This window comes from Chamaea fasciata, unplaced genomic scaffold, assembly GCF_029207755.1.
Source record: "Chamaea fasciata isolate MVZ Bird 193981 ecotype frontalis unplaced genomic scaffold, bChaFas1.0.hap1 SCAF_1, whole genome shotgun sequence".
Lineage (NCBI taxonomy): Eukaryota > Metazoa > Chordata > Aves > Passeriformes > Sylviidae > Chamaea > Chamaea fasciata.
In genome coordinates this window covers 61,751,621-61,767,210 of record NW_027094086.1, presented here as the reverse complement: position 1 = coordinate 61,767,210, position 15,590 = coordinate 61,751,621, and the positions used below count along the sequence as shown (strand labels likewise).

At 38.6% G+C, this 15,590-nt stretch overlaps 1 protein-coding gene across 1 annotated transcript in view; it reads right to left on the bottom strand.

The window, feature by feature from the left end:
• Positions 1 to 598: 598 nt before the first annotated feature.
• Positions 599 to 15,590, bottom strand: part of LOC136290479 (dynein axonemal heavy chain 5-like) — a 147,425-nt gene continuing 132,433 nt past the window's right edge. The window contains exons 74-76 of the mRNA XM_066184902.1: positions 7,640 to 7,848; positions 2,614 to 2,835; positions 599 to 1,282 (exon numbers count right to left, since the gene is read on the bottom strand). Of these exons, the coding sequence (XP_066040999.1) occupies positions 1,064 to 1,282; positions 2,614 to 2,835; positions 7,640 to 7,848 (650 nt within the window). The 3' untranslated portion in view covers positions 599 to 1,063. The remainder of the gene's footprint in view (positions 1,283 to 2,613; positions 2,836 to 7,639; positions 7,849 to 15,590) is intronic.

Below are 15,590 nucleotides of genomic sequence, written 5' to 3'. Positions count from 1 at the left end.
GAATTTGTGCTAGGGAAAGAAACTAAACACATTTTCTACCAATAGCCATCTGTTTATTAAAAGAGAAGTATCAATCATCCTTCAGTTACAGGGTAGACAGCAGTCGTGGTTAACACAAAAATACTTCAACCATTTCAGGTGAAGTATGGCCTGTGTGTCATCTTTTTTTTTTTTTAACTAAATGGATGCAAAATACAAATCAAAAAGCAGTTATGAGGTTTGAATTTGCCTTAATAGGCACTAATGCAAATGGAATGAATAGAGCCAATTAGAGCCAAAATTGTGTTCAGTTATGTTTACTCTAAGAAAACTTTAAAACCTTTCTTCCTGCTAATAATGGGGGGTGTGCACACCCTCCTTATAAGTGGATATAGGTTTTGAAATGAGTTAATAGTTACAAAAAGCATTTTGTGTGCAAAGATAAACACTCCTATTTCTATGATTGTTTACACTAAAAAGTGACTGTTTAAGAAAATGGTCACAGCCATTAGTAAAACCACCCAGCAAGTTTAGAAATGCAAAATCAAAGGAACTGTGCATTGAAATATATGCAGATAAACATAAAACTTTACCAAGCATTTAATTATCTTGTCATTACAGCTTTAATAATGCTATGGATGATAAGATTTTAACTACAAAGTTGAATTTAAAAATAATTATATTATGTTCTTTTATATTATAAAAAATTCCTGCATTAAGAAGAAAGATAACATCTACAATAGAACCACCATAAGATGTCACAGCAGTTGTCACTATCATAAGCTTTTTTATGTAGTGCTTCCATTATGAGCAAGTTAGTCGATTATATTTTCACTTGCTTTATAAGAGTTGTCAAATTTACACCTGCAGCTGTTTTCCCTCTGATATTCCCAGGATAAATAGAATTAGTATTTTTGCTGTGAACAGAGTAAGCTGATCTATGTGCAACTAACATAATCTCTATGTATCACCTGCCAATTCCCGACTCCCTGTGAGAAGGTAGCCACCACTTAGACAACAACAATACAATACTGGCTGCAGCTTAATCCTTCTTGTTGGTTCTTTCTTTCATAGCTGTTTGTCCCTACTTCAAACTGCAGAGCAGTGCAACCCCCCTCAAGGTCCAGTGATCAGGATTCTGCACTGTTTTCAGATGCAAAGAGAAGATGTATGTCAGGTCTGTTCTCCGAGGCTTTTTGTAGACAGGGCAGGAGTACACGTGTCCGTGCTGCTTCCTTAGGTCATTCAGTGCTGTCGTGCTAACAGCATACACGTGGACCACAGGAAGGCTCGTGAACAGCACCTGAGAATGTTAAAAGACACAGAGCTCAGCATTAGAGAAGCAGGATAGGGCATCTGAATTCTGAACACTAGAACTAGATTTAGTGATGGCCTTCAGCAAAAGCACCAGCACCTCAGCAGAGGTACATGTGAGAATACAAGTCCTACACTCACTACTGTGTGACACTAACTTTAAGCCCGTGGCAGCTCAGGGACAACAGCCATCAGGAAGCCTGTTGGAAGGAAAGGAAAGCAGAAAAGTAGAAACCTGGAAAACTGCATGCTGTGGAGGTAGATGGAAAAATGTCAGGATGGTTCTAGGAGGGACAGCAACCATTGTCTTTTTTCCCTTCCTTTGCCCCTTTCACTGATGTTTCCCATTCTTTCCCTGCCTCCTTTCCCCTGAATGGTAGGACTGGAGCCACAAAAACCAAGCTGCAACTAGCAACTCTCTGTGATACCCCTGCACTGCTGACAGTGGAACTTCTAACATCCAAGGTGCTTCTTGGGTGTTTCTCCAAACTAGATCCCCTCAGGTCTTCCACCAAGTATTCATTGTCAGGGGATAAAACAGACACAGATCCAAGAGCAACATGGAACCCTGCTGAACACTCCACTGCAATTGAGTAAACTCCATGTTTGAAGGGGTCTTTTGACAAACTAGGCAACAGAAGTTACAGCTGGCAAGGTTTGGTTTGGAAAACTTTTCTCTCAGTCAGACAGAGAAATGTTTTACCTATGGACAGGAATTACCTCAATTCCGATTCCAGGACACTTAGCATTGGCTTGGAAAAAGTGTACCAGTGCAGACAATGACAATTTTCCCTGGACTGTGACTACAGCATCTAATCATTACTCCATAGATAGATTTTCAATCTGCTTAGTCACATCAGTGAAACATAACTCAATGCATGGATAACTGAGCATAAGCCCAAAACTAATACTCTTCTCATATTAAAAAACGAAGACTAGGGATTTCTAGTCAACCAAACTATGACCTCCATATCAAACCTAGCCCAGAGCTTTGGAAGCTTTGATAAGGTCCCCCTTGGTCAGTCAAAAGAGGACTGACTATGGGGTGCACTATTTTATTCAAACATAACTGTGCTGTTAGGGCCCCTGAAGCCAAGAAGACCAGCATCTGGTCTGCTGTAGTGCTATGCATCCTAAATTCATTTTCTGACAGAAGTCTTTTTGTTCACTTCTGGTGGGTAAAGAGCCTGTCCTCTTCCCAGCACCACTAGTGTTGGTTACCCTCTTAAAACCTGCTGTGAAACTGCTGCAGGCACTCAGCATACTTCCTATTTTCCCAGAGCATTATGCCACAGCCTGCTGCACTCACTTGATCCTTACCTTTGGTGCCGACTCCACCAGCTTGCTGTTCCTGCGGTCCCAGCCTGCCCCTTCGAGGAACAGGCCGTGTATGTAAACCCCACCAATGTCAGCAGGAGGAGGGCAAACAACATCTTCTTTCATCATCTTGGTCACTTCACTGCATAAAACAACACTGTCCAGTTCCCATCCTTTGGCTAAATTCATGCGAGTTGTCTCTTGCCTCATGGCTGTTAGGAACCCCTAAGGAGATACACAGGAATATGACACAGAATATTTTTTACAAAGCCTTGGACTTAAACCATTTCCAAAGGGTTTTTTTTTCCCTATGTAAGTGACATCAGCTGTATAAGAGCTGATCCCACAGGATTTTATGTACACATAAACTAAATTCAGTAGTGTAAATCCAATGCTTTCCTATACTTCCCCAGTACCATGCATACATACATAATTGGTGTGCACATGTTGGTGTTAAGAAGCCCTCAAGTTGGCTTACTTAACATATCAGGAGTGCCTCTATAACTCACCTCTCATACCTCTTTTACAACCAACCAGATATTTATATGGCTGCCATATTAGCGTGTTTTGAGAAATTCTAACCACAGGTGATTTCTAATTTCTCTAACGCTGGCTATATTATTCATCTTTTCTTATACCAACATTGTAAAAAATGCTTTTCAGTCAACAAATAAGCATTTTACAGAACACAAAGGAAGTACCAGCTGGAATCATACCATTAAATACTGAAATGCCTCTGACACTTCTCTCAGTGAATTCTTTATATACTACAATGACATAGTATTTTAGACAACAGCAAGTTAAACCCAAAGCACTCCAGTAGCACAGAATAAACCTAACTCTCTGTTCTAGAGAGCTAAAATCTCATGACATTGGTATAAGCTACCAAAAGACAAGGCAGGCTGAAGATGCTGGTTAGCTTCACTGATACAGCTGTCCATGAGAAAACACAGTTCAGTACATAGGAAGTGCCTTAGTCCTTAGAGAGTGGAGAGCAGACTTCTTTGCTGTTCCAGTGATCATGCTGTAGATGTGCATCTTATTTTACCTTGTGGAAACCCATTTGTGTAGTGAGGAGGTGAATTAATAAAACACAAAACTGAATATGCAAGAGCAACGAAAAGGACACCTAGGAAAGAGTAAGTTTCCTGACGTATTTCAGAACAGGGAACTAAAGCATCTGGAGACAAGAGAAAGGGGGATAGAGAGCCACATAAGGAACACACAAAGATGGGAATCAGTGAGCAAACAGCAGAACTAGGAAGAAATCAGAATGGGAATGAGGGAATTGAATGAGGGAATTGAAAATTCTTTTTTGTTTTTCTTCAATATTCACATAGTGAGATGTTCTGTTGAGCTACCATTAGGGCCAAATGTATTGAAAGAAGTCAGATGTGGGAAAATCAGCATATGGTCTCCTGAACATAGGGGCCAGTCTCTGGCTGATAGGACTGGAGTGCTGCAAGCCCTTGGTAGCCATGCAATACCCTTTAAGTTATGAGAACATGAGATGACTTTCATGAACTCAGATGTTTCTGTTAACTTACACTGGTAGCTTCTCATTAATATAATACCAGAGACCCCAGGACAAGTGCTTTAAAAAAGCTTTGTGATAGCACAGATAATGATAATTGCATTTGAAGTAGCTGAGAACTCCAGCGTATAGCTGAGGGAGACAGGATTAAAGGCCAAGTTCTATCAGAAATGCCATTAAATGAAAGCAGAATCCTTGCAGTAATTTGTGGAATTTTAATTTGTAGAAGCATACTAGAACCAATAGTTTAAAATACATGAAGTGTTCACTGCCATAAGGCCCCAGAGGGCTACTGGATCCCAGATAAACTGAAATATTAAAGAAAGAAGAGCCTGAAGAGAACAGAGCCCTGATTGTATTAAGGGAATCAGTTCAAAGGCACCATGGAAACACTGGAATAAAAGTAAGCTCCAAGCTGTGAGTTGTCTTCAGGGATAAGGTTTGATAGCAGATTATTCCTACAGAGATAGCAGGACCTATACACTTTCTGCAGTGGGACTTTTCATGCTTATCTGCTCATTTGAATGAATCCTAGACAGCTTCTGAAGGCTGCAGCTGTGAGCTGGAGGCCCAGCTGGGTGTCCCAGAGTGGGTGAATGGCACTACAAAGAGCAAGTCAGAATCAAGTGGCTTGAGGTGCCACTGTACAGCTGAAGCTTTGGCTCATCCCAAAATCCTCAGTCAGGGACATAGTGACCCACTTGCTGTGACATCTGTTTCAACTTCTGGTAATCCTTGGGGTTTTTTTGTTTTGGTTTTGTTGGTTTTGGTTGGTTGATTGGTTAGGGTTTCGGTATTTTTCTTGTATATGTGTGTTTGCCTTTTCCTGAATTTCTCCCTGTCCAGTTCACTGAAGAATGCTGGAGCTTTTGCCCCTTTTGCCTTTTAACGAGTCATGTGAACTAACTCTGCACCTTCTAGTGAGGGAAAAGGAGGCACACATGGGAGTTACTACAAAAAACATGAAAATCAGTTAAGTCCATTGCTCTCAGAATCATATTACCTTCTTTACCTTACTTTGGAAGTTCCTTGTTTGTCACTTACTTTGCAAATACTGAGCAGATCATGGCAGGTTTGCTAGAACTAAGTGGACACTGAGGAATGGAGGCATTGTACTTCATATTCTGATTAGTATTAATATTACTTTGGCATCTAAGGGTCGCAGAAGTAGGTTGAGGGTTCATTATGCTGAGAACTACACAACCAGAAAGACAGTTTTGCTTCCCAGTTCTTGAATTCCATATATAGGACAAATCACAGGAACTGGATACAGAGATGCAAACAAGGAAACAATAAAACAGTGTCAGCCACTAAATGGAAATTGGGAGGTAGAAATGAGAAATGCCTAATGTCAATTTTTAGATGAAAAAAATCCAGTAACATCAGATTAACTTCCAGGAGGGAAGAAAATTCATGGCATTTCTTGTTTTGTTCACCCCAGTTATCTTGGCCCAAGGCAGACACACATGGGGAATCAGGTTTCTTTTACATAGAAGTCTGAGCCAGAGCACATTTGTATCACTAAAAATAAAGATTAACTTCTGTGAAATTACTGAATTTATCCTAGAGTATAAACAGTCCAAGAGAAGACAGAGTCTGGTCCTATATTATTTTTTATTGCCAGAATGCCTAGTTTTCCCAGTGCTATAAATCTACTTTATTGCCTTGAGTTATCCATGGCATTTATCCATTGACTGTGAAGCAAACAGTGAGATATATGCAAGTAGGCAAATGATTTAGGAGCTGCATTTCATCTCACAAATGAAAGGATTTTCCTGACAACTTCTCAGGTATTACAAACGAGCCGTTAGAACTGCAGCACTAACACCTCATCACCTCAGCTTGTTTGAGAAGACAAAAATCAATTTTCTTAACACATGAAATACTGATTTTAAACACAGCAGTATGACTATTAACAAAATAATAGTTAGTTAAATAGAAAATCAGTCTTTGCTCAGGTGAATTGCTTTTAGAATGAGCCACTCCCACAGCCTAGGTTACAAAAAATGGTGACTACAACAATAACCATCTGATTCTTAAGCTTGTGATTGTCAGCACAAATAACATTTTTAACCTCTGCACACAATGTATCTAGAGACTTTAAGAACTAGGGGTTATGAAGTGTGTAATTTTTGTATTTCTAGAGGCTTTCTCATTTAATATGGTCTATTAAGTCACATTTTGTTTGGGGACATTTTACACTGATTATTTGGCAGCTCTTTTCAGAAATCCAGCTATTTTGATCCAAAAAAAATGTAGGATGCCCAATATGGGCTGGCAAAATTTCAGAACCAACACAACCCCAAGAGCACAAAAAAGCCATCTGAAATATCCAGTACAAAATCTCTATCATCTCTTGCTCATCTCTCGTGCAAAAGCAAACACCAAACATAGCCAAAAGACTGTTAGGGCTGCTTCCAGCTTGATCATTGCAAAAGTTACTTTGAAGTATTTTAGAATGCTGCTATCAGCGTGTTGTTAGCAAACCAAGCATGGAAGCATAATCATTTTATTAGAACTCCTACTCCTCTCCCTCACACTTGAGAACCCTTTGCTCAGGGGTTCCCTGAGCCCCCTTCCATGCTACAAAGTTGTACAGGCAGACAGCTGACACACACAGGATAGATGATAGATGGATATTTCCAAGCAGTAGTCCTAGAGAATATCTGCCACTGTGGCTTTCTCTATTCTAGGCAGCTGTTTAAGCTAGCTTTTGCATTGCTAACAAGTACTGAGATCAAAATAGATCTTTAAAATAGCTCTTTCCTAAGGCTTCGTAGAAACCTGTTGGCTGGATACTCTCACAATGACTCATTTCCACAACTCACACTTCCCACAAACATCTGTGAATCATAAAAAGCTTTAATGAATGTGGATAGCTCTGCAAAGAAACTACACATCATCTAGGTATGTATCCTTTACTTCTTTTAACTCTGCTCTCAGCTGTTCCCTTTTTTGTGTTTCATTTCATGCCAGGTTTTTATTTTAGATGGTGCAGACGAGAGGCTGTATTTTTATATGTCTCTGCAGACCATGTCTGGCACAATTCTGGGGTGGTATGAATAACAAACCTTCCGTTTCATGGAACTGATTTGCAGGGATTGAGAACCAAATCCAAATCTCTTCTTCCTATGTCAAAGTTCTGGAACTTATCTTGTTTTGTACTCAGATTTTCATGCAATAAATAAAAAACTGATTACTGTAACAGAAGAGGTAAAAAAAGGAAGATTAAGCTGAAATGTGAAAGTATGTACTTACCCAATTTCCTCACTATAATTAAAGCAGCCAAAAGATGTGTTTCGTTATTTCAGAAGCATTATTTTGTTCTAGCAAAATTTTTTTCAGTAGATACTGAAGATGTTATACCCTACATTTATGCTAAAAAATTCATAGAGATTATACTTCATATAGCAATATTAAGTCAACTTGAAGTTCCCCCCAAGGTCTAATTTAACTTTTATTCAGATGTTATAAAGGTCAACATGGCAGTCTTACCTGTGGATTAAAGAATCCTGTCATCCAGAACTGGTTTGGACGGCCATCCTGCAGCCAGCTGTTGAACTGCTGGTTTCGCTCAAGAAGCTCAGTAAACCAAAATCCTAAAGTAGTTGACTCCCAAGAAATTCTAAACCACAGTTTTGGAATTCTAGCGTCATAAATATTATCTAAAGCATCTTGCAATTCTTCTGACATAATTATGGTTCCTGGAAGATAAGTAAAGCGTTCAGAATGAACTTTCCCCTAGCTTGCAAAGGCAATTATAACTTCCAAATGACATTCCCAGTCTAATAAACCCTCTTTTGTTGTGCCTTAATTGCACACCTGTAGCACTGCAGTCTTATCAGTTTGCAGTTAATTTGTTCAAAATTATAAGACTTGATTCAAAGTAAAGGCGATAAGATAAATGATATTTCTTCTGTTGTTTTGATCAGAAACAAAGATTTGTTTCTGAAACAACTTCTCCCTCATACACATTATTTATATTCATTATATTCACAGAGTGTCTGGAATGTGATTAATCATTGAAAACTTTTTTACAAATTTTAATGGATCCTACACGCATGATCAATGATAGAGATACACTGTGTAACTCATCTATATCCTAAGCATGTACTGGGAGTGATTATATTCATGAAATTCACTGTTATTAATGACAACTTTGTATATTTCCATTATCAAGATTCTCAGTGGAAAAGCAGTAGGTAGAATAAAGCTGGAGGCAAGATTTACATTTTTTTTTGGCAGTGCGTACTCATGAATTCCATGCAGAGTGCTGTTCTCTCCACTAAAATGTTGGCGTATACTAAGACAGTGATTTTTCAGTGACACTCACCATTCCATGTGCTAGAAGTTCCTACAACTTATGTACTCTCAATGATACTGAGATCTGGCACATGGCCATGCCTCAGGATAACTTCTCTGTTCCAGAGACTGTTTCCATTATTCTCTTATAGAAACTGGCCTGGTACCTCAACTTTGATTAAATATTCATATAAAACCAAAATTCAATGTATCATCACACACACAGCTGCTGTAATTGCCACAAGGACAACATGAGATACCAAACAGAATTAAGTGGCTTCGACCACAGAACATGGAAAGGAAAGGGAAGTGGTCTGGGTGACTGCAAACAAAAACTGCAATGGTCCATGCAAACATACCCATAAGGAAATGTCGCCTGTAAAAAGAAAGCATTTCAGATCCCTTACTTCCACTGAGGTTGACAGGGCTTCAGTCGAAGGGAAGGAAAAGAATATCCAGAAACCAAACACCAGCTTAATTTTGAAGAATTGCAACGTAAACACTCCTATAAGTGTGTGCAAATTTAGTGCTTTCTACAATATATAAATGGCAAATAGCCCTTGATTCCTTCTAACAGATAATGAATGATCTGTTTCCATTTATTTGCGCCTCTTTTTGTGCAACAAATTCCTTGAGAAAACTATTAACCTTTACAAAACAGTAAATATTAAAAAATACCGACTATCCTGCATTCTCTGCAATTGCTTTGTAGTCAGGCTCAGAATCACATTCTGGGGTAGCTAAGAGACTTTTATAACACAGTTAATAAACCTTCTCTTTGGGTATTAATCTTCTCTAATGTCTAACCAAGAGAGCCAACATCTAAGAAAGAAGCCACTCCATGTCTTCTCCACTTTGCTTAGAAAAACACTGTATTACACCATACACTTTATTGACCTTATAGAGACAGAATAAGTGGGGGAAAGAGTCTTGCACAGCATGTTGGTTTCAACTTCAGAGCAACTGTACTGAGGGCACAAAACAAGTGAGGAGCATCCTGGTTTAGCCCTGGGGACCACTACCATTGAACTGAGAAAGGAAGAACTCTTTCACCTCTGGTTATTCCTTTTTTTCAGGCTGATACATTCAACTTTCTCCTTTCTTTCTCTATTCTTCTGGGCAGGCTGGAGCTTTTCAAATAGGGAGATACAACCAGTCTCTGCCCTGAAGCATTGTGAAATCCCTTAGGAAGCCTGCCTGCCATGACTCAGAGCAGCTGTTGAGAATGTTAAGCCAGAGTGTTCTTGAGGATGAGGTATGTTCACAGCTCAGGCCGTGCCCATATATCTGCATAAATATTCCTAGTGAGTGGGTGTCATCTCTGGCAGTAGGAATACCATGCTTGAATTTCAGCACTAAATGGCACCTGTGGCTGTTGGGATGCATTACTGCAGCCAAAATACTCTGATAAAAATAAAAAATAACTATCAAAATAAAATAATTGTCAGAAATAGAATCAGTACCATAGGCAAAAAATCATCCCATCTTTCTGGACAAAAGTGATACAGGTGTTTGAAAAACTGTCTTTGATAAACTGAATGAGTAGTACAATGCCATAGGCTTCTCATATTTAACTTCTGAGAACCTCTGAGCACTGTACTATATGAAGACACTGAACGTCCTATGAACTTAACATGACAGGCTTGAGTGTTCTGTGAATCAGACAGGCCAACTTTTTATAACTTGGTTATTTGGGGAGTCACTCCATGATATTCCGTTTCTTGAATGAAATAAAGGCCACCCGTAAATGACTGATGAAGGGTCAGGTCAGTTAAAGAAAAGAGAGCATTTCCATACTTCAAAATTAATATCTACAATAATCATTTTATATATATGCTTCCACAGTATATACAGTTTGGAAATTAGGATTCCCCTTTTTGATTGCCCTATATTTATATCGTCTTCCTTCTAAACCACATCAAAATCTATCCTATTGCTGAGTGGTGAATAACCCAAATAAAGCTCCTCAGTTCTGAGGATAACTATTTTTTATCGATAATTTTTTTTATTTTTTATCGATAAAAGTAAATAGTCTGTTCTTTTAAAGTGATCTGGATAAAATAGATCTATATCTATTAATTCGATAGATATAATGCTTTGAACAGACTACATCAGGAGCTTGTATTATTTCTTCGAGTTGACTCTTTTCACTACCATACCTCCCACAAATTGAATCTGAAAACTGTGGAATTTGTAAAATTTGGATCTGTTTTGAATTTCACATTTATGAAAGTGTCTATCTGGAGTAGGAAACTTGCACAGCTCATTTAAATTAGTAGCTAAAGTTAGGAACAAAGGAAGGATCTTAAAATCCAGCACGAACCAAAAAAAGCTTTGGTCCACTGACTGATTCTCTTCCCACAGGCACAGACGTAAATCAAAAATAACAAGAATAATTATGTAGGATATAAATGAGATGAGAAAAAGCTACTTTCTCCATCAAGTACAGTTTGCCAATAGCTGAAATCATTATAATAAAATTGAAGACTAGCCCTGGAGGACAATACTTGCTAGACACTGCGTCTGTTAAGCTAGCCTGAAGAGTACATAGAGAAAAAAGCTCAGTGAAAGCACCAATCCATTATTGACCGTCCCAGCTGCAATCCCAGAAGCTGACCTTTTCAGCCTTTAATCCCCACTCAAGTTTACCTCCCAAAGAACCCGCTTTGTTCTTGAAGCAGTCACACCTTGCCTCCACCACTAAGCTTCAACTCCCTCTTCTTTGCTGAACATATGGAGAAGAAAATATCACCTTGTTTATAACTTGCTAAGTTTTCTTCTCTTTCTGCCTTATGGCAACAGCTAACACTTGCCTGTGTTTTCTCCAAAGCTTTTTTAATTATACCTCCCAAATACACAAGATATAAAAGCTAATGTATGTATTCTTATACCTAAAACTTAATTTATTTTTTTCACAAGCTCTAGCATGGTTCTGCCAACTCTGTGACCACCACTGCTGTGCTGATAGAAGTCGACTTCTTTGCTTCAGGCAGTTCTTTGGGTATTTTCCTCTTTCTCCGCTTGCAGTACTTGGGCACTTCAGCATTTGGAGGCAATTCCCAGGGAGTTTTCAGAACCTCATTTAACTCCACCACACTGTTTTAATCCCAAGGCCCCTCAACCATTTGTCACTTTCTTTTGCTCCAGCTCTAAAACAGGAAGAGTAAAGCAGGCAGCCAAGACCCACAATGCACAACACTCTCCCCCTGTTTTACTTCTAGACTGGTATTCTCTCCAGCTGCATCTAACCTTTGCCATGGCTCTGTTTTCTCTTTGTTTCCCAACTTTCTTTTTTGGTGCAGAATCCTCTGATTTAATTCTTCAAGTCAGGAGAGATGAGAGGGACTAAGAAACTTGAGTAGCATGCACTTTTTCATGTAGAAGAGCACAAAAATACTAGGTTCTCTTCAATAGCTAAATCCTACAGTCAGAAAGATGGCAATTTGAAAGTAACCTTGCAAATTGTTATGAAAATTTACCATCTTCAGTACTAAATTCTCTTGGCTGAAGAGTTCTTTCCATCAATGGACTGAAAATAAAAAGTTTAAAGCAGTAATCTGAAGATGAAAATCCACACACAACTCTACGAAAAATGTAATACAAATCACTACTCTGAGCTAGAGCAATATGACAGGCAGATAAACTCTATTCTGCAGTTTGTCCTTAATGTGCAGTGTGTATTTCTAAACAGTTGTCCTGGCCAGCATCATGGCAAGCATATGTAACACCTATTAAGAAGTTCAGAAATGATGTGCCACACTGTGAAACACAACAGGAGGCATTCTGGCATTCTTATCAGGATGAGAAGTAAATAATGGATGAGAGCTGCTGAGCCAAGAGTAACTACACCACAAGACACCCTAGACTCATCCCCTTCCTTCCTCAAATGATGTCCCTATTGTTATATTCCATTAATGTCTTCACTGAGCACTCTTAATCATTTTCAAATAAAATCCTCATCCAAAAGTGATGATCCTTACAAGCCACACACACACACACACACACACACACACACAGAGTAGAACCCAGTAAGGCAAGAGCCCAAGATCTTTCAGTCCAAAATCCTATTACCATTGTCAGCAAGCCAAATTAAAACTGTGTTAGTATTAGCAGTCATACACCATTACAAGTCAAAACAGAACTCAGCCAGTCAGAGGGAACAAGTCCATACCTCTTCCTTTCATGGGAAATTACTTTTCTGTGCATTCTGGCAAGACTAGTTTCCTGAGCTTCACTTTTTCACCATGTAGGTTAAAATAAATTGCCAGCTACCTCTTTTGACTCTTTTGGACTTCATTTATATCCCTCTTACAAGATGCTACATACAATGAACAGAAATTCCTTGCAGCATCATGATACAAATGCTACTTTCAAATTCATGGTATTGTGAGTTGGAAAAAACTTGTGAATCTTTACCTTGGGCTTCACATATGAGCTTGTGTAGATGACATTAAAATCCTACATTACTCCTATAATATGTGTAGAACTACATTGCCATAGAACAGCTGTGTTTTTAGGAAATGTATTATCAGGAAAGGACTTCTCTCTCCTAACTCTGCAAATACTGTACAAATAGCAGTGGGAGTTCTGTGAGCATGTGGCACATATATGACATGAATAGATAAAAAAATCCAAGGTTTCTCAGATATTCTTCACTTGTTCATGAAGTAGGCAATTTAGGCAAGTACCAAGGATTAGTTTGAAAACACAGAGCTGTAACGTACCAGAAACCAGAACCAAGTGGATGCAGTTTTATTACCAAAGTAGAACCTAGACATAAGTAAATGAGTTAAGCATTTTTTTCTTTCACAAGAAGTCCTTAAACACAATTTTAAGCATGTTAAAAAGAATAAGGATTAAAATCAAACTAAAAGCTGTGCTTATCTCCATTGCCGTGGACTTGATATTCACTTTCAGTGATAGTACAAGTATGCTCCACTTCATTCATGAAAAAAATTCCTACAGACTCTCTCTTCTCATTTTTTTCACCAAGAGAAGACATCAAAATGCTTACCAGTCTTATTCAGTGCGTGGAGAAATAAAGAAAACCCCACAAAAATCTCACAGAAAGGCCACACACAAATAAACAAACTCTAAAAGGCTAGGAATAACTGGATGGGTCATTAGATTTAATTGCATTTAGAGACACCATCTTCACTAGTAGGAGAGAGGATTTGTAGTACCCACTATACAATAAGGAGCAGAGGATTAGTATTTTGTGCCAGAGGCCTCTACAGTGCCAGAGGCAGGACGTAAGTTCACAAGAACTCTACAGATCAGATACTTCCTTAAAAAGAATGGTCATTTTCTGACAGAGGGTCAAGATCTGCTGCTCATAACACATTAAGATGTGGCATTTTTGGTGCAAACCCCATTTCTTACTTCTTGTCTCTGAAAAGATTTCTCTGTTTGGAACATGGCTTGTATTTAGGGCACTCGAGAGGACAACCATCACTGCTGTGCTCTGATTTATGGTGAAGCACTGTATTATGCCAACTGTGAAATAAACTCTGGGCAATCAATAAGTAATTAAAGCAGAAGTAATGGTCGGGACATAAGTGAGAGTACAAAGTGCAGCTACAATCTAATTACTACATTTTGAGCCAGAAAAACTATCCCTCTGGGCAGCAAAGTTTATTGGTGGAGATGCAAGCTTCTGGGGCATATTTGCCAACAAACATGTTGGACGCATGCTGAGTATCCTCACCCCTCCCAAAAGCTGATCTGCTTAATCTGCCCTCTGCACAGAAGGACAAAACTGTGTCTCAAATTCCTTCTACGTCCCTCATGTTCAGCTGCACTTGGGCTCTCCCTGAGGAGGGCTTTACATTACCTCAAATGTAACTTGGTGAGCAACATCAAAATAACAAGGTCCATCCATTCACATCCAAACTGCAGAATCAGATATTCACAACCTAAAGACACACTATTTTCTTAAACACCAAATTTATTTGAAAATATAATTCTGCTAAAAGTGGGTGCAGGGACCTTAACAGGTTTGTGAAGCCAGAGGCAGATACATGAGCAGGGCAGACGTCAAAAATTACATGACCTGTTTGAGCAGGCACGTTTTGTTTACCTCTTTGTAAAGAAAAATAAGCACCTGAAACTGCAGCTGACTGGTTTTGGGAGAGAATCAAGTATGAGACAGTTTGGGGGTTTCCCTTTTGCTCAGGTAGAGTACCTAAATGTTCTTTCCATCCCCTAATTAACAGTGTACCATATGCACTTGATATGGCATGAACATGCCAGAAGCCATTATTTGTTATTGTTAACTATACATCCAATTTTGTTTTCAGAGCAATTTTTCACTATATTTAACTTGCCTGTCCATAAGAAATCATGTTTTAGAGAATTGCATGAAAGTTACAGCATTAACTTGATTAAACATCTGGCAGAGGACTGTGCCCACTGTGGAACTGCGTGTGAAGTGCAAATAAATTATGTTACTCATCCACCCCTCTGCAGAATATTATACATATTGAGAATTTAAATATATCTGTCACAATCAAGGAAATATTAACACTTTATTGGATGGAAAATATTCTTTTTATTTTCTTGAAAAGGGATCTCTTCACATATAAAAGAAAACTTTCAGCTCAGGAAAAGAGAACAATTGTTTTTTCCAGCTTGATCTTTGCATATGTTATTACAGAATGAAAGTATAATGTTATTATATTGGAAGATTATTAGCCTTGGGCACATTTATGAATCTCTTTCCTAGACTCAGATTATACGCATGAGGTTTCTGAAACATGTATTTTTGTCTTAGTGTATCATACAAATGATAGAGGAAAAAATCTCTTTTGATCCTTATGTAATAAAAATACAAATTTAAAAAGATGTCCTCTCATGAAAGACATTGTCAGAACACCAGTAAAACAGATTACAGTAATGCCATCAGCTATGTCAGAGGGACTAATTCTGAGGCATTCTGACCTGCTCCCTGTGAGGACAGTTTGCTGTCTCAGATACTTTCCCTCTCTCTGCTAAAGAACAGCAGACTTGGGTGAGAGCTTTACCAGTGGAATAGACCCATTCCTGCTTCATTTTAATCTGTTAATTCAAGAAGCTTGGCTGAGCAACAGTACACTTTCCTTCATGGGTATTTCAACTCTTGCAGATGAGCAAAATAGAAAGTGAA